Source organism: Condylura cristata, unplaced genomic scaffold, assembly GCF_000260355.1.
Source record: "Condylura cristata isolate star-nosed mole 26May11 unplaced genomic scaffold, ConCri1.0 scaffold00008, whole genome shotgun sequence".
Classification (NCBI taxonomy): Eukaryota; Metazoa; Chordata; class Mammalia; order Eulipotyphla; family Talpidae; genus Condylura; species Condylura cristata.
This window is the reverse complement of record NW_004567109.1, coordinates 21,205,921-21,231,321: the sequence shown is the minus strand read 5'-3', so window position 1 is coordinate 21,231,321 and position 25,401 is coordinate 21,205,921. Positions and strand designations below refer to the sequence as shown.

At 36.4% G+C, this 25,401-nt stretch overlaps 1 protein-coding gene across 1 annotated transcript in view; it reads right to left on the bottom strand.

The window, feature by feature from the left end:
• The window catches only part of RLF (rearranged L-myc fusion), a 60,485-nt gene extending 35,345 nt beyond the window's left edge, over positions 1 to 25,140 (bottom strand). Inside the window, exon 1 of the mRNA XM_004678845.1 lies at positions 24,888 to 25,140. Coding sequence (XP_004678902.1) covers positions 24,888 to 25,115 — 228 coding nt within the window. The 5' untranslated portion in view covers positions 25,116 to 25,140. The remainder of the gene's footprint in view (positions 1 to 24,887) is intronic.
• Between the last annotated feature and the right edge of the window lie 261 nt (positions 25,141 to 25,401).

The window sequence follows — 25,401 nt, the reverse complement described above, 5'->3', positions numbered from 1 at the left end:
AGAGCTCTTTTGACAGGAGAAAAAATTTAGAAGTAGTACTACAAAAACCTACCAGAAGTCTGGAGTTACCATCTCTGAAATAATGAGTTTCATTAACACAACATTAAACTAAGTACCAACCACGTACCAAACAATGGGTATAGGAGAGTTAGACTATGATCTTTCTCTTCTACAAAGAGAGACTTATTCTTAAGGATAAGGATGGCCCACTGCTCTATAGCTCCATAAAATCCACTTATTTCTCAGCACACAAAGAATTTATTAGTTTTACTCCACACTGACCAAATTATAAATGATTGATGTATTTTCTATTTTTAAAAAATGCATTTTAAAAATAACATAGACCAAATGTCAATTATTTGTTTACAATAGGGGATAGTCATATTTATTATCCAGGGTGCCCCACCTCCATACTGAAGTATCTAAAAGGTTATCTAAATGAGTAGGAAATTTAAAATAAAGGGAAACAGTAAAATAAAGCCTGATAACATGTTTAACATTAAGAATCGATTTAAATTACAGTAAAAAGCTAGACTGCATTCACTCTGGGCAGTGCTGAAAAACTATTGCTTAAAGGATTCGTGAGGGCCCTTGCTGGTGGTGTAACAGGTTAAAGCACAGCACTATGAAACTATCAGAAGCCACAGTGGCATGAATTTGATTCCCGGCCTGGGAGGGGTCCTACACGGCATGGCAGGTGTCTCCTGTCTCACCCACTGTTCCCCTCAGCATGTACTTTGTTGATCTGCATTTTCTCTTCCCCACTCTGTCTCTGGTGAATACTCTCACTGCACCTACACCTCTGGCCTGTACCCCAGAGTTCTGTAAGCATAAATAAATAAATCTTAAAGAAAAAGTAACAAATAGCTGGTGGTACTACTGGATTTTCTGCAACTTTACATACTGTACTATCAGTACATGTATAATAATTAAAACTGGTTTGATTAACCTAAAAAATAAACTCATGGCCCTCCCTTATGGCACAGTGGGTTAAAGCATAGCTCTAAGAAGCTAAAGCCACTTCAGCATGAATTCAATCCCCACTCCAGAGGTGATCCACATGGCACAGCAGACCTCTCCTGGCTCACCAACTGCTCCCCTCAGCAGTGTACTTCGTCAATCGACCTGTTCTGCTCCTCACTGTTTCTGGTGAATCCTCTCACTGCCCCTGTACGTCTGGCCTATACGCCAGTTCTGTATGCATAAATAAATAAATCTTTTAAAAAATAAACGCACAAGGAAATAAACAATAAAGACATTATACCACACACAGTAAGAGCTCTTAAGTAACAATTGATTACCTGATCTTTGCATACATATCTGAACGATCAAGCCAGTTAAGTTTTTGTAGTATATCCTTCAATTAAATTATCTTGCTATTATATCACAGTTGCTTTAGGGCTCTTCTGTATTTTCATAAGAGTATTATGTCCCCACTTAATTAAATTCCAACTTTAATAAGAAAAAAAAAACAACAAATAACAAAGAATCATAAAACTGCCCAAACAATCCCCTTCCCAGCTAAATGAGTAAGAAGGAATGTAGAGTGCTTATCTGTTTCATAAATGAGATTTCATATAATCACTCTTAACAACTTTTCGATACACTTCCCTTCACCCCAGCAAGGCTCTGAGCTCTGTTAAGATAGCACTGTCTTTGTCTCACTAGCCACCATTATGATCCAGAAGATCTTGAATAGGCTGTGTGCCTGATGATGGAAGGAAAGAGTCTATAAGACAGAAGGTAACAAGAATGACAATCTTTGGTGGAAATGAACTCAAAGTCCTGGAGGCAAAGGCACCAACATTATAATAATTAGTGGTGTTGATACTGTCATGAGCCATCACTTGCAGGAAACAAGCTACACAAATTAAGTATACAAGAAATACATCAAAGGGCCCTCCCTAGGTTAAAGCGCAACACTATGAAGGTATTTGCAGTCACTGCAGCAGGGGTTGAAGTCCAGGCCAGGGAGGTGACCCACAGGTATGGCAGGCCTCTCCTGACCCATCTGCTTCCCCCCTCAGCAGTGTACTTCGTAGATTTGCCTGTTGTGCTCCCCAGCGAACCCTCTCACTCCCGTCACCTCTGGCCTGTACCCCAGTTCTTAGTATGCATAAATAAAATCTTAAATAAAAAAAAAAGACTTAAAAGTCTTAATTCTGAGTTGAAGAAAAGGGAAAGACAATTTCACAACATTGCCAACATTTGAAGTGGATTTCTTATATTTCATCACCTACAAACAGAAGTAGTTAACTCTGGAAAAGATTACTTAAACCCCGAAAAGCACTAATACAGTATTATCTGAGCTAATTGATCATAAAGAAACAAATTTTAGAGAAATCTAGACATTATCTGGATTGCTTATGCTAAGCTTCCTGAAAGGGGTTGTTATCAAATGGCCTCTTCCACAAACTGTTTTTGCATGACATAAGGTGATACTCACATTTTAAATGCTGGCAAAAAAATCAGAAGTTTATGGGATAATGAAAAATTATGTGAAATTTAATTGTGTCCAGTTTTATTGAATACTGCCATGCTAATTTATGGATTCACTGGCTCTGACACTGTAAAAGCAGAAATGTGACAGACTTTAGGGCCTACAACTCCTAAAATAACTGTTTCTTTGCAGGAAAGGTGACCCCCTACGTTAAAAGATAAAATTATAAATGAATGTGGGATGGCTGGTGGCAGACGAAAAGACAACTACTGTGTTACTGTATCTGAAAAGGCTGTGTATCAGAATGAGAAAATGAAAGTGAAGCTATCTGTCAGATCTGGAATTGTTATTGTCTGGTGTCAGGGTTTCCACTATACATACAAAAAAAGTATCTTCAAGCTGTCTGTCTGATTTGGTGGCCAAGATTAAATGGGGAAATATAAAGAAAAAAACCAGAATTTCTGCAACTCAACAATTTAAACTAGTGAACTTGTTTTGTCCAAAGAACCTAAACTTTTAGTTTTATAAATGTATTAAATTCATGTTAGAAATGGCTTAAGTCAGTAAATTACTTATTGTCTGTACTAGTTAATCTAAACACCAGCGATATTTACAAATTTATATTTAGTAAAAGATTTTAAGCATTTTTATCAAATGCCAAAATTGAACGGCCTCTTCTCTTTGTTCTGGTAAACTCAATTTTACAAATGCGTGTTATGTGGCAATACCTGACCTCCATGAGGACAGGTATGCCTTACAATCTATTTAGGCTTGGCCCTCCCTGCTGGCGCAGCAGGTTAAAGCCAGCATTAAGAAGCTAAAGCCACTTCCGCATGAGTTCAATCCCTGCCTGCCCCGGAGGTGACCACATGGCGGAGGTGACCACATGGGTCTCCTGACCCGCCTGCTGCTCCCCTCAGCAGTGCACTTCGAGGCTCTGCCTGCTCTGCTCCCCACTCTGTCCCTGGTGAATCCTTTCACCCTCCACATCTCTGGCCTGTACCCCAGTTCTGTATGAATAAATAAATAAATCTTAAAAAAAAAAAACAATCTATTTAGGCTTAGTACTGCATGCTATTCTGCTCTCAAAGGACATTCTCAGTCACACTAAGTGACTGCTGACTATATTCACCACTTTATTTGACATACTTATCAAAAGCCTCCTTATATGCAGTGCTTGGGGAAAAGACATGGGTTCTATCCTCATGGAAATTTCACATGACAGTTGAAATCACACATGCACATACATGTAGATAAGGTAAGTCCATAATCCACCTTCCTACTTAAGAATTCTGCCACCAATCTAAAATCTCGAACAGACATTCCATTAAGACTTCCATAAGTCACACAATTTTAAAGATTCAATATGCTTCATGGGTATATAAGTTTAAGTTTGACCTAATCTTTTCCTTTTGTGTTTGTCCAATTAAATATCAAAAGTAAGGTCTCCTTAATACAACTATTTCACACGTGCTTTTAATTCTCCCTAACCCCCCCCCAATATTATCTTTAATATTTTGTCATAAGTAGTATGGTCATCACTTGGTCTCCCTTCCTAAAAGTTCACAACATCAGATTTCCATTAGAGTAATCACTTCTGGGGAAAGTTTTCCAACAAGGATGCTGATTAATAGTGACATTTAGAGAGCTGACGATTCACAAAATAACCAAAAGGTATCTGGTATTTACTGTTGAAGTACCAGCTTCTATGGCAATAGAAAAAGATCTGCATTATATCAAATTCTGTTCACAAACAAGAAATCTTATATTGATTTTAAGACATGAGTTTCCGTGAATTAAAAAAAAAAATGTGGTGTGATTACACTGACAGATTGCCAGCAAGGATAGCATCTGGATTTCTGGAGTGAAGTTTGAAAATGCAAAAATTAGGGGAACAGGAGGACTCCAAAGAGAGAAATTTAAAGTCAGAATCATTGGCAAATGGTGATGAGACTTAAATGTCAGTTGGGTAGTATACCGGAGGTATCCCATGAAGATACTAAGTTGGGTATGAGGTACAATGCAATGAGGAAAAAAAAGCACAGAGAAAGTGGCTAGAGGAAATTAAAAAATTTAAGTCTTTTTATATATGTTACTATTAGGCAACCCCAACCTCACACTTTCTGTATTGACTACAGAAGTAAACTGTCTTACCAAGCCCAGAAATATGACTTATTTATTACTTTTCCTACCTACCTAGTTACCCATCCTGATTAAATTTCACTGGATTCAGTCCATCATTCCAGCCTACTAAGATTATTTTTAGATACTGATTCTGTCATGGGATTTGACTATGCTTTTGTTTCATTTTCATATTTAAAAAACACGTTTTGTTGTTTTGTCATAAAGTATTACCTTTATCTATCTAAAAGTCAGGGAGACAGAGAAGTAAAATTTCAATAATCTACTACCACCCAGAAATGGGTCACTGTTAACTGAAAATACTGAATTTAAGAAGCTTTTAAGCCTAAATTAAAATCAGTTTAATAAAACTATATTACACACTGTACTTCAAATTTCCTAAAATTTTCTTTGGTATCAGTTTTTTTTTTTTTAAAGATTTATTTATTTATCCATACAGAACTGGGGTACAGGCCAGAGATGCGGAGGGTGAGAGGATTCACCAGAGACAGAGTGGGGAGCAGAACAGGCAGATCGACGAAGTACACTGCTGAGGGGAGCGGCGGGCGGGTCAGGAGAGGTCTGCCACGCCATGTGGTCTCCTCCGGGGCAGGCGGGAATCGAACTCATGCGGAAGTGGCTTTAGCTACTCAGTGCAGTGCTTTAACCCGCTGCGCCACCAGGGAGGGCCTGGTATCAGTTTTATAGTTGCATAGCCAAATGTATCTACAATAATTCAGTTCCAACTCTATTTCTGGACATTATGATTAATAACTTTCTATTTATACAGATATATACATATATGTTAACTACCCCCCAGTCTAACTTTTTCCAAGTCTCCATGATAATTTTCCTAGGATAATGTCTATAAATGTAATTGTTGAGTGAAAGGATGTATAATTTTTAAGGCTTCAATGAGCCAAATTCTGCTCCAGATTTGTTCCAATTTATATTCCTATTATTAATATAAGATAATGAAGAATTGAGTAGCTGCCACAAAAAAATACATAATAATGTATTACCATCTAACTACAATTTTTTGACACTCAGCTAAATAGGGGAAATAAAACACCGTGTCTATATAATTTACAATTCTTTTATTCATGTAATGTTTGAGTAATTTTTAATGCATTTCTTTTATGATATAAATGTAGTTTTATTATTCTAACACCTGTATATCTTTATCTGAGTTATTAATAACAGTAAAGAAGAGAGCTCAGATGAGAACAGCATCAATAATTTTAATCTTCCAAAACTAAGGAGAGCATTTCCTAACTCATTCTGACGTCAGCATTACCCTGATACTGAAGTGAAAAACTACAGACCAATATCTCTTATGAACACTGATACAAAATCACCAGTAAAATACTCCAAGCTGAATTAACAGCAGATTGAAACAGATTATACAACATGACCTAGATTTACTGGTTGGAATGCAAAGCTGATTTGGCATATAGACAAATTAATGTAATATGCCACATTAATACAATGAAGGGGGGAACCTCATATGATTACTGTATCAACTGATGTAGAAAAGGCATCTGACAAAGTCATTACCTAAAAAAAGAAAAAGAAAACAATGAAAAAACACTCAACAAACTAAAGAAAAGAAGAAAACTACCACAACACATTAAATACCATGAAAAACCCATACCTAACATTATACACAACGGTGAAAAACTGAAAGCTTTTTCACTTCTATTCAACTTGTACAGGAAGCTCTAGTGAGGGGCAGTTAGGCAAAAAAAAAAAAAAAAGGGAAAAAAAAAAAAAACGCATCCAAACTGGAGAGAAGTAAAAATATCACTGGGATACTTTTACAGGGGGGAAAACTAATTCAGCAAAGTTGCAGGATACAAAAAATCAGTTGTGTTTTTATGTACAAACAATTTGAAAAGAAAGTTAACTATTTCATATACCATGGCACCAAAAATATTGTTAGGAATAAATATCAAGGAAATAAAAGACTTGCACTGTGAAAACTACAAAACCTTTTTGAAAGAAACAAAAAAACTACTTCAATGGACAAAGAAAAGCATGATGCAAACATGTTCATGAATAGGAAGACTTAATACTCTAAGATTTCAATATTATCCGTAACAGTCTACAGATTAATAAACTACCTAACTACCAATGTCTTTTGGCAGAAAAAGAAAAATCCATTCTAAAATTAGAACTCTCAAGAGACCCTGACTTGCCAAAACAATCTTGAAAAAGAAATTGTGGATCTCATACTTCCTGACTTTAAAATGTATGATAAAGCTTCAGTAATTAAAGCAGTATGTACTAGCAAAAAGACAGATATGTAGACATATGGAATAGAATATAGAGGCTAGACATAAAAGCCTCACATATATGGTCAATGATTTTCCATAAGTATGCCAAGACCATTCAGTGGGGTTAAGGACAGTCTTTTCAAACAAAAGTTGTTGGGAAAATTGGATATCAGTATGTAAAAGGATGAATTAGATTCTAATCTTACATCATATATAAAAATTAACTCAAAATAGATCTAAGAGCTAAAAATCATAAAACTCTGAGAGAAAAACAGGAAGTTCATTAAAATGGACTTGAAATCCAGTGATTTCTTGGATGATACCAAAAGTCCAAAAGCAAAGGCAATAAAGAGTAAAAATAGATAAAAACTGGATTATATCAAAATTTAAAACTTCTGCACTACCAGCAAAGTAAAAAGGCAACCCACAGAAAGGAGAACATAATACAAATCATGTTATGTTAAAAAATGATGTATAAAGAAGCTTTAAACTCAATACAAAGCACTTCATGCCCACTAGGATGACTACTGTATCAATTAAAAAAAACCCAAAATATCACAATTATTGTTGGAAAGGATGTAGATAACCTGGAATCCCTTTGCATTGCCAGCTGGAATATTCAACCTTAAAAAGGAGATATGATATGACACAAGCTACAACTAGGATGACTCTTAAAAGCTATTTGCTAAATGAAATAAGCAAATTACAGGGACAAATACTATGATGACTCTATTGACACAAGATACCATAAAGAGCTTATCATTGTCAAATTCACAGAAATATAAAGTAGAAATGTGGTTGCCAAAGGCTAAGAATTAGAAGAAACAGGGGGTTCTTGTCAAATGGATTAAAATTTTAGCCTGGGAAGATGAAAGAGTTCTGGAGATAAACAGTGGTTGCACAACAATAGAAAATATTTAATGCCATTAAAACAAATACTAAAAACAGTAAATTTTATGGCATGCCTATTTTACTACCAAAAAAGTCTGCTTTATCTCAACATTTTTTTTTTTATTAAAAAATTCAACAAGGGCCGTACCTGGTGGCACAGGTTAAATCGCAGCACTATGAAGCAGTCAGTGGCCATTGCAACATGAGTTCGATCCCCAGCCAGGAAGCTGACCTGCATGGCATGGCAGACCTCTCCTGACCCACCAGCTGCTCTCCTCAGCAATGTATTTCAGTTGGTCTGCCTGTTCTGCTCCTCACCTTGTCTCTGGTGAATCCTCTCACCCCTTGCACCTCAGTACCCCAGTTCTTATATGCATAAATAAATAAATAACTCTTTTTTAAAAGAAGGGGGAAAAAAATAAAAACAGGTGGATGAATGTGCAATGGAAATACTGGCAAGTGAGAAAAGGATAAATTCAAATATTCCCCAATCTCTGCTTTAGTGAGTCACTAATATTAAAAAGATTGGCCTTCTTCAATCTGCAGATTTTAAAATCCAAGCTTTATTACACAGGGAAAAAAAATTGTACTTCTGAGGCAGCTGTGTAAAGGAATGAAGTAACAGAGGTTTTTATTTGTGCATTCAAACTCCTACCCCTACCACTTGCCAATTTAAACTATAATTCTTGATTTTTTGGCACTTTTATATAGTGTAGCTTTTTAAAAATAACTGTGGTAAAAAAAACAATAACAAAATTTACTATCTTACCTTTTTTTTTCCTCAAAGATTTACTTTTATTTATGCAAGAACTAGGATGTAGGCCAGAGGTGCGGTGCGGGGAGAGGAGGGTGTGAGAGAGGTTTTACCAGACCAGAGTGAAGAACAGAACAGGCAGATTGACTGAAATACACTGCTGAAGGGAGCAGTGAGTGAGACAGAAGAGCTCTGCTGCACTATGTGGGTCAGAGTCCTGGCCATGGATTGAACTCATGCTGCAGTGGATGTTGATAGTTTGATAGTGCTGAAACTTTTAACCCCTATACCATCAGGGAGGCCCCATCTTAACCTTCTAAGAGTTTATCTATATTAACATTATGCTACTATCACCAATCTCCATCCACAGAACTCTACATCTTGCAAAACTGACACTGAACCCATTAAACAATCCCCCATTCTTCCCTCTCTCCAGTCCCTGGTAATCACCATTCCTAATTCCTATCTCTGTGTACAATATAGCTTTCATAATATTATGAAAAAGCAACATAAGAGTGTGGTAATGGTATCAGGGCAGACAAATGGAATAGAACAGAGTTCAGAGACTGACCCACATATACAAGGCTTATTAAATTTCAGTAAGGAGTTTCAAAGGCAATTTCTCAATTCAAGGAAAAAGCAGTGTTTTCAACAAATGATATTGGAATAATTTAGATATTCATATGTATGTCTACATATACATACACACACATATATATGACTTCTATCCATCATACCCACATGTAATATACAAAAGTAAACTCCAAATGGGTCATAGATCTAAAGCTAAAAAAAAAAGTTTCTAGAAAGAAAACAGAAAATTTTTGTGGTCTTGGAATGAACTGGTTTTAAGAAAAAGTAACATAAAAACAACCATTAACAGAAAAAAATTGGTAAATTGAACTTCATCAAAATTAAGAACTTACATTTTTCAGTAGACACTGTTAAGAGAATAAAAACGATAAAGACACAGACTAAAAGAACAGATTTACAAATAATATATTTGATTTGATTCTACTTCCTCTGATGTGATAATTTCCAAGGCTATAGAACTACTGATTTAACTAACCATGGATTGACAGTCTTGTGTCTACAGATTTATGTAGGATCTCTTTTTCCCTGTTAATGTCTCCTGCATTTTTTTCCTAGAAGTTCTTGATGGCATCTCACATGATTTGCTCTCTATAAGCTAGGAGTGAGCATGCTCGGCCTTTCTGCACACCCACATAACCACAATGGAATCTGTGTCATGGTCAAGGGTGTTCCCGTCAGAGATTCCCAAGTGAACCAGAGGCAGAATAAGTATAACTCAGAAGTGATACGAATCATCATCCAGTCTGTCCACCCTTTGCTACATATACCTTACCATTTTAGAAAGGGATTAATATAATAAAGGGTTTAAAGAGTTTAAGTATATTTACTTATACATTTAAACAATACATTTACTTAAGTATATTTATAAATAAAATTACAGTTTATTTCACTTAGTATAATTATTTTGATATTCATGTTATTGTTTATATTAGTCAATTTCTTTTATTGTTAAATATTCATTGTATGTCTGTATCATGATTTGTTTGTCTAGAGTTGTCTCTGCTGTCTAGAGACATACACAAATACACCTTTTAAAACTTACTAAGAAAACAATCCAACTGTTTAGAAATAGGGAAAAGATTTGAAAATTTTAAAACTTTATAAAAGAAAAAAATGGCAAATACATGAAAAGATACTCAACACAGTAAGTCATTAGGGAAATGCAGACTAGAACCACAATGAGCTACAACTAATTTTAGAATGTTTAAAATCAAAGTGACCAGCTACACCAAGAATTCACCAGGAAATGGAAAATTCTCATACATTGTTTTTTTTCGGGATGTAAAGTGATGCAGCTACTCTGAAAATACTTGGTGTGACCCAGTCAATCCATCTAGGTGTTTACCCAAGAAAAAGAGAGAGCATTTAGCCACACAGTAACTTTTTATATACAAATATTCAAAGCAACATAATATCTGAAAAAAATTATGTTTAGAAACAAGCTAAATATCAGTATCTATAGACAAGTGAAAAAATAAACACATCATGATATAGCTATACAATGAATAGGCAATAAAAGACATTGACCAATATAAATAATAACATGAATATTAAAATATTATACTAAGTGAAATAAAAAATTATGCAATTTTACTTACATAAAAACCCAAATATGCAATCTAATCTAAAAAGAAAGAAACAGATCAATATTTGAGTAAGGATGGAAACAGATGCTGAGGAGGTAAGAGGAAAACAGGCAACAGCGTAACCAATGGCCTTAGAGCAACATGCTTAAGTTTGTATGTGTGTATGTATCTATCTATTTTTGCAACAAGTTTTATCATGACTAGTGTGATATAAACCTCACCATGACTCTTTATCTGTGGAAAAGACACACTGTAGTGGTAAGAAATACAAAGAGAAAGTAAAAGACTCAGAAACAGATGGAAGAACAGGTTCATTTGATTACAAAACTGCTGTATTTCAACAAGCCAACTCCTACTCCTCCTTGAGATGGCAATGATCCCATCTCCTCCTAGTCTCCCAGGTTTGATGCCAGTACCACAATGGCATCCCATGATGACAATGATGGGCTTCCCTCCTCCTGAGATGGACCTGCTCTTGAAATGAGGCTACCTATGGAAGCCACATACCAGTTAAGGAGCTGCTTTTGAAATGAGGCTACCTTTGGAAGCCACATACTAGTAATGACTCGCCCCACCAATGAGACCTCCTGCCCATCATGATGGTGCCCACTCAGCAGGGAATGACTCAATCAGACAGTTAAGGAGAGCCTCTATTAGTTTTATATTACTTGTTCTACCAGGGAATCATGGTGCTATGACTCTGGCTATTTTCTAAGAAGACTTACTCCTCCTTCCAGGATAGATTTAGAAGGGCCTATGTAAGACAAAAGGGAAGAAACTCAAGGTTCATTTTTTGTATTGTGAAACTTGCAAATAAAGCTTCTAATTATTTTTGAAAATAAAACTTTTAATTTTTTTTTAAAAAAGGATATATAAAGAAACTTACAGGGGGATAGATGTAGTTATCATCTTGATTATGATAATGATTTCATAGGCATATAAATTTGTAAGGTTTATCATTATGCACTTTTAATATAAGCATGTAGATTTTATTTCAATAAAGCTTTTATTTGTAAAGACAAATGGGTCACAAAATGTACAAAATTATTGAAGAATATGATTTAAAAGTATAGTTCTCATTGGCTCACATTCTTACCAACAGTAGGAACAATAAGTGTTATCCCACTGCACTTTAAAACTTTGTGTTTACCTGTGAGGAGCTGGTTTTAGCATTATATTTATTGCTATCCAGTTTTTCTCTTCTGTGAATTTTTTTCCTTATTTTTTATTGGATTGTTTGCCTTTTAAAAAACTCTTTTAATGACAAAATGATGTAAAATTATTATATTAAAAAAAACTTTTAATGAAACTGTTTGAGACATGAACCCTTTGTTGGAAGATATACAGGGAATGATTAAATACCAAAATCAGGATAGTGGTGGGAGATATATCTGTTGAAGAATATATAGGTAGCTTCTTTCATTTTATTTTTTAGGCTGTACTCATTTTTATACATTCTTCACACTTTGTATGTTAGTTTAAAAAATTGTTTAAATAACATACTCTTCAAAGTTCTTAGCAAAATTGATTTTAAACTTAGATTCCTATATTTAGAGAAATTAACAGAGCGAAGAGAGACCTCATTCAGGAAACCCCTGGAGAGTAAAATGAAAAAAAGGGCCAAGAGGAAAGCAAAGACAAATACTGAAATAGGGGTTAAGTTAGCAACACTCTCAGTCTATCACCAGGCACTAGGAATGAAATAGATCCCTAGTCAGGGAGCCAAGCCATATGGCACAGCAGACCTCTCCTGTCTTGCCTGCTGCTCCTTCAGCAGTGTATTTCAGTAGCTCTGCCTGTTCTGCTCTCTACTCTGTCTCCGGTGAATCCTCTCAGCCCCTAAACTTCTGGCCTACACCCCAGTTCTTGTATGCATAAATAAATAAAATCTTTAAAAATAAAGGGGTTATGTGCAAATATAAATCACACCAAAAAATACAAAAAAAACTAACGTATCTCATTAATTTTTTACTGAAATGTAACAAATGATGCTTTAGTACTATAAATATCAAGTTATATTTATAGATATTATAGAAAAATGTTTTTTATGCACTGCTTTATAAAACAGGACGTGATTTTCTAACCTGTCTTAAAATAACAGATTTTGGGATCTTTTTATATCAATATATGTAGTACTCTTTTCTGTCCAAATTTTATTTGAAAAATAGTGAAAGATACACAAAAGTAAAATTTACACATACCCCACCACTTAAAATTCTGTATGCTATAAACAAGTGAAAGATCACACCTGTGTTTCTTTTTAGTTCTACTCCCACTCCCCATTCCTAAAAAAAGAAAAACAACTGTATGCTTTGTATACATAGACAAAAATTTTCTAATTCTTTGTAATAATCTCCTGGCTCTGAGCTGCCCAAAGGGACTTACTGTTTTGCATTTCCAATCTAAAATATCTTACAAAGGCCCTTATTCAGTCTAAGAGGGATTTCTGGCATTCCTGCCAACCGTTAATTGAGTAGGGTCTTCTCTCTTGCTTCAACACTAATGAAGCGCCTTATAGAAACAAGGCAAGTAACAATTTTTTTTTATAATTTTGTCAACTGGAGAAGTGTCTTAAAACCACTTTTCTTAAAATTCGAAATCATTACATAATGCATATATTAAGAAGCACTGGGGATTGTTTTACTTGTGTCCTCACCTAAAACAAGACGGAGGTGAATAAATTAACAATAATTACTGCTCTACTATATCCAAAGAAAATATAATATGAAAAGTTGCTCAATGTCCCACTAGATCATACTCACAGAAGAAAACTACCTTATCTTTTTTCATTACTACACGTAAGAACCCAGCACAATGGTAGCATACACCAGGTATCAGTAATTACTTGCTTTTTATATAATATGATAAAGGATTTGATAATTTATTTTTACAGTCTGATTAAGATAATTTTTCAAAAATATACCTTTGACTAGGGTGAAAAATGACTATTTACTAAAACAAATTCAACTAAGTAGATTTAATTCCAAACTTTCACTACACTACATCAAACCTTGTAAAGGAGGAGAGCAGCATAATGATCAAACTACACTGATGGAAATTTTAAACAGGAAATGCTTAGACCATGTTATTTTTTTTTATTTGGAGTAATATTGATTTAGAACAGTGCATGTGATTCAGAGGTATAGGTTCACAACTTTTCAGATGTTTGTTATGGCATCACACCTCCTACCAAGGCACCCACAGAACTCTATTAAAGTCCTCCACCAGAGTCCACTGGGCCCTCTCCCCTCTTTGATGCAATGACTACAGGAATATATATATGTATATATATATATATATAACACCTTCAAATTAAATGTTTTTTTTTCATTTTTGGGTAGATATCAAGGAGTAGAACTGATGTATTACATGGCAGACCTATTTTTTGATATTTTGAGGAAACCCCCATACAGTATAGAAGTTTCTACAAGGGCTGGACTAGCCTACATTCCCAAATGTGTAAGATTTCTCCATATCCTAACCAACACTTATTTCTGTAGACCATGTTTTTTAGAAGGGTTCTCACATCAGATGACAATTACACAACAGTAGTGAATTTTGTTTTGTGGTAAATAGGCAAGTCAAAGTTTAGAACTCTATAAAAGTTCTTCCCCCAAGCATGAGTCTGTGATCTTAGAAAACATAGCCATCTTTTCCCCAAATGTGTTACAAATTCAAATCGCATTTTAATATGTACACTTTAATAAAATGAAATAACTAAAAAAACCTAACAATAAAGCAAATTAAAGTAAATAGCCAAATGAATCAGAAATATTTTATAAAGAATGTTCTGTCAATGGCCTTCCCTGGTGGCGCATGGGTTAAAGCATAGGGCTATGAAACTATGTGCAGGCACTGCAGCTCTGAGTTCAACGAGTTCACTTCCCCACCAGGAGCAGCAGAGCTCTCCTGACCCACAGCTCCCCTCAGCAGTATTTCTGTGGTTCTGCCTGTTCTGCTCACACTGTCTCTCACCCCCCATACCTCTGGCCTGTACCCTAATTCTTGTGTGCATAAATAAATAAATCTTTAAAAAAAATGTTCTGTCGGTTGCAAGAGGTCAAATCCATTATATCCACTGTAAACCACAAAGGCCATTATCATATTGCTTTGATGTAACAGAAATTCCAAACTACAAAGTTCATCACAGGTTCTCTGAATCTAAAATGTCAGCAAAAGCTATATAAATATCTTTTTTCTTTCAATGGGCTACACAGTGAAAAGACATGAAGGAAATCTGCTCTGCATAAAATACTTCTTTAAAACAATACTCAGGCTAGGAAGAAAATAAAAGAAATGGACATAGTGGGTACCTATCTACTTCCAAAAGCTATGTTAAGAGCAGTGTTACACTGTTTCATTTGAGCCTCACACCTCTTTCCCATTATCCTCAGTTTTACAAGCAAACTGAAAGATGCAAGACAAGATTTACAGTCACAATGGTGTTGGTCTGAGGATTTAAAGCAATCTTTCAAATCTACTTTTATTGTATATGCTTCCTTATTTCATAAGACAATAAAACATGAGATTAACCAAATATGATGTTTTATCCGCAATTACTATGAAGAATTTTATGGAATTTATGGTCTCTAGCGTTGACATTTTCATTTACAGTCCTTTAAATACTCAAGTCAGTATTTCACTATGAAGAGAAAAGTCAAGTAGAAGTAGTGAGCACAACAACTAGTGTAAACACAATCAGTTCAAATCAGTACAACGGTTTCCACTGGGATGGGCATTTACCCTAGAGAGTTTTCAAAAATCTCACTCCCCTTACATTTTCCTGTTTCCTTATATCAGAACTATGTAAGATATTAAGTATTCCTTCACTTATTAAAGTACTCATTTCAGTAAGGATGCAAAAGACAAATGTCAGGCCATAACTTAGAAAATAATAATAGATTTTTCAACAGAACCATACAATTATGGAGGAGAATCAAACCCTCAAGATGACCTCACTTAGGCAGCAATTCAAAATCCCAAATGCACTGATTTGCCCCAGGTTATACATCCATTTAGTGTCACTTTATTTGAAATTACATAAAGCAAACATTTTAGGAAAAAAATAGCTAATGGAAAGCACTAGGGTCTTTCCAGTGATTTACTTATGATTTAGTCTTCCCAGAGTCTAGCAGCATATATAAAAGATCAATAACTGTTGGAAATGAGTGCACAAATCTCTCTCAGCCATAATCAATGATTAAATTATATCATACATCCCAAAAGCTTCAGGTCAGGCTACAAACAACTCCCTATGATATGTTCTACTTCCTGAGAACCTCAATGCAGCACAGAATCTCAAGGTTATATAGATCATGCTCAATGATTAGAAACAAAATTTTAATGACTTTAAAAGTAAAAACAAACCTCATTGAAAATTTTAACTTTCTCATACATATAAAAAAATACTCAAATGCTAATAAAATGTAAATTAATGTTAAGAGTGATTAATAATTTGTGCTATCAGATTGGGAAACTAAAAGTTTAATAACACCAGAACAGCATATTCCTGAAAGCATTCAACTTTTCCTTTTAAGCCAGTATTCATCAAAATTTAAAATAAACTTTCTTTTCAATCCAACAATTTCCACTAGAAGAATTTATGCTACAGCTATAAAGAACCAATGCAACATTACTTGTTATGACAACATTACAAAAAAAGAACATAAATGGTTTAACTGCTGATAAAGAAAATTATCCTTAAAGTATTAAATTAAAAAGCAATTCATACTAGAGTGTATCTTACTTTTTTTTTTTTAAAGATTTATTTATTTGTGCATACAGAACTGGGGTACAGGCCATAGGCTCAGGGGTGGTGAGAGGCTTCACCAGAGACAGAGTGGGGAGCAGAACAGGCAGATCAACGAAGTACACTGCTGAGGGGAGCAGCGGGCGGGTCAGGAGAGGTCTGCCACGCCATATGGTCACCTCCGGGGCAGGCGGGAATCGAACTCATGAGGAAGTGGCTTTGGCTTCTTAGTGCAGTGCTTTAGCCCGCTGCGCCACCAGGGAGGGCCTACTTTTTAAGAATATACAAGACTTAACTCCTCTGGGAGTGACAATAGGGATTGAGGGAAAAGGGGAATTAATTTTTCCCTTAAACTTTTATGTAGCAGCATCTACAGTCTGCTTTGTACCCCACTTTTAGAGTTCAAAATCTTAAAAAGTTGTGTTAGATGTAGAATTTAAAATAAATGCAATTTTCAATGGAATGCTACAGAGTTTTTTAAAATGCAATAAATATGGGTGTATTCCACAAGGAAACATATTTACGAAATAGTAAATGAAATAAGGAAGTTATAGGATATATTTGACACTTTCTCTTTTTTAAAAAAATATTTATGCATACAAGAACTGGGGTACACGACAGAGTTGTGAGGGGAGGGGGAGGGGTAAAGAGAGAAGATTCACTAGAAACAGAGCGGGGAGCAGAACAGGCAGATCAATTGAAATACACTGCTGAGTGGGCAAGACAGGAGAGGTCTGCTGCACCATGTGGGTCACCTCCCTAGCTGGGGATCAAACTTGTGTTGCAGTGGTTGCTGATAGCTTCATAATGCTGCACTTCAACCCCATGCACCACCAGAAAGGCCTGACACTATTTTTCTAAAAATAGTACATATATATGTACATACCATATAGATAAGTAAATTACCAAGCTGTTAGCCAGCTAGGAAAATGTACTAATGACATATAAAGTGTGTGTGACAGTTCTCATCTTTTACTCTTTCTCCTTTTACATTGTTCCAATCCTATAAAATAAACATGCATTCATAAATGGATCAAGAAAATTGATTATAAGACTAATGGAATACTAGTTGGGTATAAAAGGTGAAATCTTGCCATCTGTGACAAGATTATGCTAAGTGGAAAAAATCAGAGAAAGACAAAGGTCATGATTTTACTCAAAAAACAACAACCCTATAGATTCTGACAACAGAACGGTAGTTACTAGAGGTGGAGGGAAAGGAAGAGAACAGGTAGGCCAGAGTCAAGTGGAGGGTGGTTAATGGTGAATGGATATCTGATGGGTGTGATGTGATATATACAGTTGCTGGGTGAGAATCTGTATTTGGAACTTTTACAGTGTTATGTTAATTTAAAAAACAACAAAAAACATGGAGGAAGAAGAATGTATATCATGAAGTGCTTGGGACAATTAAAATATTTTATATTTACATATACATTTTGTATACATATTTCTCCCAAAATCAGATAACTGCAACCAAGCTATAAATAGTAAGATTTCACGATGCTTTCATTTTCTGCTTTATGTATCTTCTCTTAATTTTTTTAAATAAACATGTATTAGTTTGGAGTCACAGAAAACATTTAGGTGTGTTATTTTAAGATACCATTTATATTTAAATATGCACATACGTGAAAAAAGGAAATGAAATCAAATAAAAATACACCTATTTCATACAACTATGTATCAAAAAATATACTTCCCAAACTAGTTCATTCTATCATGCCTGTTAATTTTAATGTATGTACACACCAATAAGACATTATTGTGCTGGCTGACATGATGTAACATATGCAAGTTATTCCCCTGGGAACAAAATTACTATGAATCAGATGTCAGCATATTTAACTACGAGGATCCCCAACTCCAGGAGGAAAAAAGGACAATAAAGGCACTCAAGTAGAAAAAATATGCTAGTCCCAAATCCCTCTAAATTTTTCACATAATGACTTGTATGTTGATTTTACCTTAAGAGTGATAATTTTAGGTATCTATTTTATTAAGATTTACATTTATTTATATGTACAAGAACTGGGGTAAAGGCCAGAGGTGTGGGGGGATGAGAGGATTCACCAGAGACAGAGTGGGGAGCAAAACAGGCAGATATACTGAGATACACTGCTGAGGAGAGCAGTCAGTGAGTCAGGAGAGGTCTGCAGAGCCATATGGGTCAGCTACCTGGCAGGGGATCAAACTCATGCCACAATGACTAGTGACAGCTTGATAGTGCTGAGACTTGAACCACACAGGCTCCTTGGAACCTATTTTTAAAACCATCTTACTCAATTTCTTATTTATCCTCAGGTTTTCCAGTCCAGTGTCATAAACAAATCTGGCTGAACAAATTTTTATGGAAAGTTACTACTTTAAATCTTTGTAAAATATAAGCAAGCTTGGGGAGTCCTTAGAAAACAAAAGTGAAGTTCTGCTGTTAGGTAATCAAGACAAAAACAGTAAGATCTGATCCTTACTGGGAAGAAGCAAAAATTAGTTGACCCAAAATTGTCCCTTGCTTGATAAAGAGAAATAAAACTTGCTTGTTACCCTCAAGAAACAATACTATGGAATTTAAGGAAGGGAGGAGGACTGAAAAATATCACTGAGTATACATTAAGTGCCAGGGATTACCCCAGGCCACTAGATAAACAATCAACAACCTCAGGACACTTACATATCAGGTGGGGAGAGACAAACAGATCTATCAGAGAGTAGTCAATAACTTGAAGAAAAACAAAGAACAGTTAGAGTTGGAAGGCAGGCAAGTGCTGTTTTACAAAGGGAAGGTCTCTTTGAGTGAACCTAATGAAAACAAAGCATATTTAATTTTGAAATTTTGAAAATAAGAATGTTGAGAAGAGGCCCTCCCTGGTGGCACAATGGTTAGGACTCAGCACTGCAAGCTAGTCACATCTGCTTCAGTGCTAGTTCAATCCCAGGCTCCGGAGGTGATCCACATGGCCCTCTCCTGGCCCACCCACTACTCCCCTCAGAAGTGTATTTCAGTAGATCTGCCTGTTCTGCTCCCCACTCTGTGTCTGGTGAAGCCTCTCACCGCCCCCTCCATCTCTGGCTTGTACCCTTGTTCTGAATAAATAAATCTTAAAAAAATAAAAAAACTGTTGAGAAGAGCATGATCCACAGGTAGACACAAAAATCAGGAAAGCCCACAGTATACAGTAAATGACAGCCTTTAAGTTTCTGTAGTTTTATAGGCAACATTTAATGTTATACTTTGGTCATACGCACTAAATAGCTAGTTTCTGTTATTATAACTACCTGTCATCTAGTTTCTATTAAACAAGTGCATTTTAAATCAAAGATTAAGTTCTAGAATCTTTATCACTACCAACCTCAAAGAGTTAGGGAGCTGATCTTCCCCATCTCAGTATCTCCAAACTGTTGTTCTGTTAAGACTGTTACCGCTTCCTTAATACAATAATGCCTCCATTCATACTAATCCTCATTCAATACATGTAAGCGTGCACATTATTATGAATACAAGCTAAATTGATACAATATCTCTAAGAAATTACCAAAACCTACTATCTATCCTTTTCCTTTACAGTAATTTCTTATGGTAAAAATTGCTTTTTAACACCTACTAGACCTTACATAAATGTCCCCTTTATAGAATTCATCTCTTGAGTGTATCATGAAGTTCCTACAATATAACTGATTGAACAAATTAGTTTTGTGTGCAAGGCATTGTATTAATTGCTAAGATACAAAGCATACCAAAAAAAAAAAAAAAAAAAAAGACTAAACAAGGTCCCTGCTCATATTGGGTCACTAGTTAGTTAATACAAGAGACAAACATAGAAACAAATGTTTAGGCACCACACTTGGGTATAAAGTGCTCCTGGAATATATAGTTATGTTTAAAAAAAAAAATTACCTTACTCTGCCTGTCTTCTGAAATCAGAAATGCTTCTCAAAAACTTAATATTTGAGCTAGGATAAAAAGGCAAATGGGGAGGAAAAGCACATTGTAGTAAAGGTGGACTTAAAAAATGTCTGGAAAGATGGGAGTCTGGAGGATTAGGATCCTGTGAAGGTTCTGTATGCCAGGCTATTGAATCTGTGTTTTTATCTTGTTTGGGGGGCAAGAAACTCAAAGAATCTGAGAGACTAAAATAAATAACAAGATTACATTTACAATTTAGAAATAACACCAAATTATAGATAATGCCAATCAAAGCAAAGAGATTAGCAAAGAGGTCACAGCACTAGCACATTGCAATACCTGAACTAAAATGGTGACTGCATGAAAAACAAGAGTTAAAACCATAGTTATGTACAAAGTGTGAAAATAACACAAACAACTAAGAGGAAATCTATCTAAGGAAATCAGAGAAAGTTTCACAGGAAGTATCACTGCTCTGTCCTAAAGAAAGAAAATTTGCGATACAGGAAAAAAGAGAAAAGAATAGAACATCATAAAGGAAAGAGGTGAGATTACTTAATGACAAGAATTTGTTAAAGTAATTCTATCCTTTTGGAGATCAGTCGGTTGATAAATATTTACTGAAAGCTTAATATATGCCTTGGATCTCAAAGAATCAAGGGAAAATTAAGATTTCCAAGTAATGCACTTGGAAATTCAAAGGCAAATTTTTAATTAGAAGTGACTGAAATCACACTTTGAACACACATGAGCTCCAGGTAAAGTACCCCTGTGAATAAGTAATAGTAGAATTGGGGTAATGGGTTTGGCTAGGTTAAGAATTGAAAAACTGGGACAAGGTTGTGAACACTTATTATCCGAGGCTAAGAAATCTGGATTACTTTGTGGACTGTTGTTAACAGAGACTGTCTTACTTATGCACACAACAAAGTATTTCTATAAAGAACAGCAAGTATCATTATTATTCTATCTGCAAATGAGAAAACTATGTTTAAGGAAAATAACATGCCCAAGTCACAAAGCTAGTTTACAATGTGTAGGTAGTATTCCAATCTGACTTAAACACTTTGAACTACTCTAGGAAAAACTGAAATAGTCATTTTAACCATTAAAAATCTTCCATTAGTCTAGAACCTAAAAATACCTCATTATGAGTAAAACAAGGTTTACTCATAAAACTACTTTGCCTGGTATTTTCAAAGTATAACCATTCACCTGATTATTTCAAGTCTGCTAATGAAGTCTACATAAAAAGTGTTCCAAAACTTTGTTACTACTAGAACTAGTAGTTGTAAAACTTTAGGAATTCTGGTTCCCAAAACATTGCAGACATTTGAGAGGCTCTCATCCATTTTTCAGCAAAACAAAACTGTTTTCTGGAGTGAATCTTAGCCACACTGCCTGGCAGACAATGTTTTCAGAAAAAAGAACTCAAGGGAAAGGAAAGAAAACAAAGCAAAAAACCACATCCCATAGTCAATGAATAAAATTTTCACTGAACATAACTTGATCATTTTCTTAGTAACTACCACTTCTGAAGTTTCATTTTTATTATCTTCACAAACTTCTGAAAATTGAAAGCATGCCCAGAATAAGACAAACTTCTCTAGCTATCCTTTTAGGTATTTTTTTCTTTTGATCCAATTCCAAAGAACCATTTCTTTTAAGTGCTACAGGAGACAGAGAGAATATGGATGATCCCAATCCATTGCAGTAAGAATCTACTTGGCACAATCTAAATCTCTGGAACAAAATTTCTAAACTAAATACCTGATGAAAATACCTTTGTGGCAGTTAAGCATCCCAGAGAACACAGGTCAGGGCTTTCTAATGTAATTCTACTACTGATCTTTACACATTATGTGCTCCTGGAGGGCAGATTCCTATCTCTAGCACTTAGGACAATGCAAGAAACATAAGCAATCAGTGTTTCTTAAGTGTATGAATAAATCTTATTCTGCCTTTCAACTGTGAAACCAAGAGCTTTCAATCAAACAGATGAATTTTTTTCCTGCTTCTTAATTAAAAAACAAAAAACCTGATGAGCAAGGACACATAGTATTGATTTTATCAAGGATGCTGGAAAAAAGTGACAAAAATATTGGGACAAGTATTGTGAAGAGTTGCATAAACCTTCTATTCTGTCTGTATAAAGGATGACAAAGAAATAAAGGTCAGAATAAAATTTCAGTCATATTTATCCAAGCTAGTAAGTGATAGTCACAATTAGGAACCAAGTAACTCCCAAGCTACCATATCAGTCAGAGGAATACCTTTTTATTTCATTTATTCATCCAAAAAAATGTTTTTGGGGCCCTCCCTGGTGGCGCAACAGTCTGATGCACAGCAAGACGAAATAGCCACAGCCACTTTAAAAAGTTCAATCCCTGGTCAGGGAGGTGACCCACAGGACACAGCAGACTTCCTTCTCGCCCATTGCTCCCCTCAGCAGAGTACTTCATCAATCTGTCTGTTCTGCTCCCCACTCTGTCTTTGGTGAATCCTCTCTCCTCCCTGCACCTCTGGCCTGTGCCCCAGTTCTGTATGCATAAATGAATAAATCTAAAAAAATCTTTTGGGAAAAACTTCAGGCAAAATAAAAAATCTTCACAGAAACAACAAATCACAAAAGAAAGTACTTCCTTTTAAATTCCTTCATGCCTTCATATCCTGAGGTATCACTAAGACTCAAAACATTCAAACATTCAGTTAAAATAAAACTAGAACTGCAAGCATTAAACATAAGCAGAATATAAACATGGTATCCCCTGACAAGCTTCAATATGACTGGTTACATTTATTCTTACTCTCTTTCTTGGGAGATAAATTTAGAAATACTTTCCAAAACTACAGCAGCTTTTCTGACCACTCTCTACATTACTCCAGGTCCAATTAGCTCCCCTTCCTACCAAAGCAGTGTCCCTTCTCATCTCATCTACTTCCACAGTGGAATGCTCACCTCTGCAACCCCTACCGAATCCTTCACATTACCGTGTTACTTTCATCCTTTCAGCCATAGGACCTTCCTCCACCACCTATTAAAGTAGCCTCTCTTCTTTCCATTCAGTATTATAGTCTATAGTACTGCTTTTAATTTACTTTTACTAGTTACTGTGAGTCCCATTAGGGTGTCTCTTGAGGGTTCACTCATCACTGTCTATACACCTTTTCCATTGTTACCAAAACTGCATTGCAAATACAGTAATTTCTATCACTCCTTCCAACTGTAAACTCATCAAGGTAAATGCTGTCTTTTACTCAGCACTTGAAGTGCTTGGCAACATTCCACCGAATCAGTAAATTTGTATTACATGTGTAGTTAAGGAAAAATGATCATTACTAGTAAAAAAACAAAGAAAAATTACACCTTACACACTATTGTGCAGGAAAACACTACAGGTTGTACACATAAAAACTGGAGTGATACAATGTATGAAAAAGGATTAGTAAAGGCAAAATCCCATTCAAAGAGATGAAATGCTTCTGGTTCAGCAGAGGGGGAGAAAATCAATCACGCAAGTTAATTTCTTATTTCCTTAGGACCCACAAAGCAAACTGTCCCCCAAAACTGTAACTCTGGAGCACCACAATTTATTCAGCACACCCATTAAGAGCCCAAATACCTACATACTGAGATTATTTTTGCATTCTCTGAAGTACAGTAGCTGAGGACTGAAGTAGTAATAATCATGGCAAATCATTACATTTATAAAGAATTCGAAAACACCGAGAAAAGCCTAGGAATGCTTATGGACACGAAAACAAAACATACCAATAAATATATAATCGTAGGTTAGGAATCATTATGGCACAGAAATGGTCATAGAACTGCCAAGAGACCACACTCCACATCTCTCCCTATCATCTCGTACTCAAAGACCCTAGTAGTCACTACAAGGCTCACCAGCCTCATTCTTGGTAGCACAATTCTCAAAGAAATATAGACGAGGCAAAGAATGGCTTAGACATCAAGGGAAAAAAAGAGGGGAGGAGGATAAACACCGAACGAATCGACTCTGCAATCTCTTATCAGAAAGCTCTAGACGTCTTTCAAAGCCAACTGTCATACCTTTTAGGGGCCTAGAAGATGTTCACTTCAAAAACAAAGTCTCTGACCCCAACACATGTCTTTGGACTATTCTGAAAAACCCAGGTTTTCCAGTTCAGAGAGCTGCACACTACTCAAAAAATAAAAAAAGAAAGAAAGAAAAAGAACAAGAAAAAAAAGAATCTCCTGGCAGGAACAAGCTATCAATCTCTCAGGGGGCAATGGCGCTCCAACCACCGGGGCAGGGTACAGGCAACGAAACGGTACGGCCCTTCCAAGGAGCAGCCGGCGCTCTCAAGGCTCGCAATCTCGCCCAGCTCAACCCGCCCTGATGGTGACCAAAGTCGGGCAGTGGCGGAGGGGGGCCAGAGATTGGGCTTCCGAACTGGGCCTTCCCAGCTCCGGGGCGCGGCGAGACACTGGGGTGGCGCCTTTCTGCACAGCCCCAGCTTCGGCAACGGATCCGGGTTTCTTCCCCTGGCCTCCCTGTCCCGCAGCACTCACTCAACCCGTCAACCCCTCACCTGGCAGAAGCTTCGGCAGTAGTTCAAAGATGAGACCTCCGACACCTCCTGCTCCCTCAGCTCTGTCTCCAGCTGCCACAGACATGGTCGCAGTTCCGGAGCTCCCGGCGCCGGAGATGTGGGGCGATGACCCCGAGCCATGGACTCAGTCTCGGTTCCGTCTCCGGCTCCGGCCGGAGCCTCTGCCCCGGCCCGGGTGGCGGCGGCGTCTCCCTTTCCGTCCGCCATCTTCCCACGGCCCAGCAGCGCGTAGGCAACCAAGCCACGTGACTTAGCCCGGCCCCGCCCCCGATCGCCCGCGCGTGATGACGCATTCCCTGGCGACGCCGGCGCGCACCGAATTCCGTCACAGGGACGCAGGTTGCCCAGGCCTGTCTGCGGCTTCCGCGCAACCTCCCGGGCAACAACCCCAACAATTGTCTGGAGGTTCGTGTCCACCTCAGGCGTTCCAGACTTTGGACTTGTGGGGTCACGAATCAAGATATACCTATAGACGGAGTCTAGATAAGGGAGA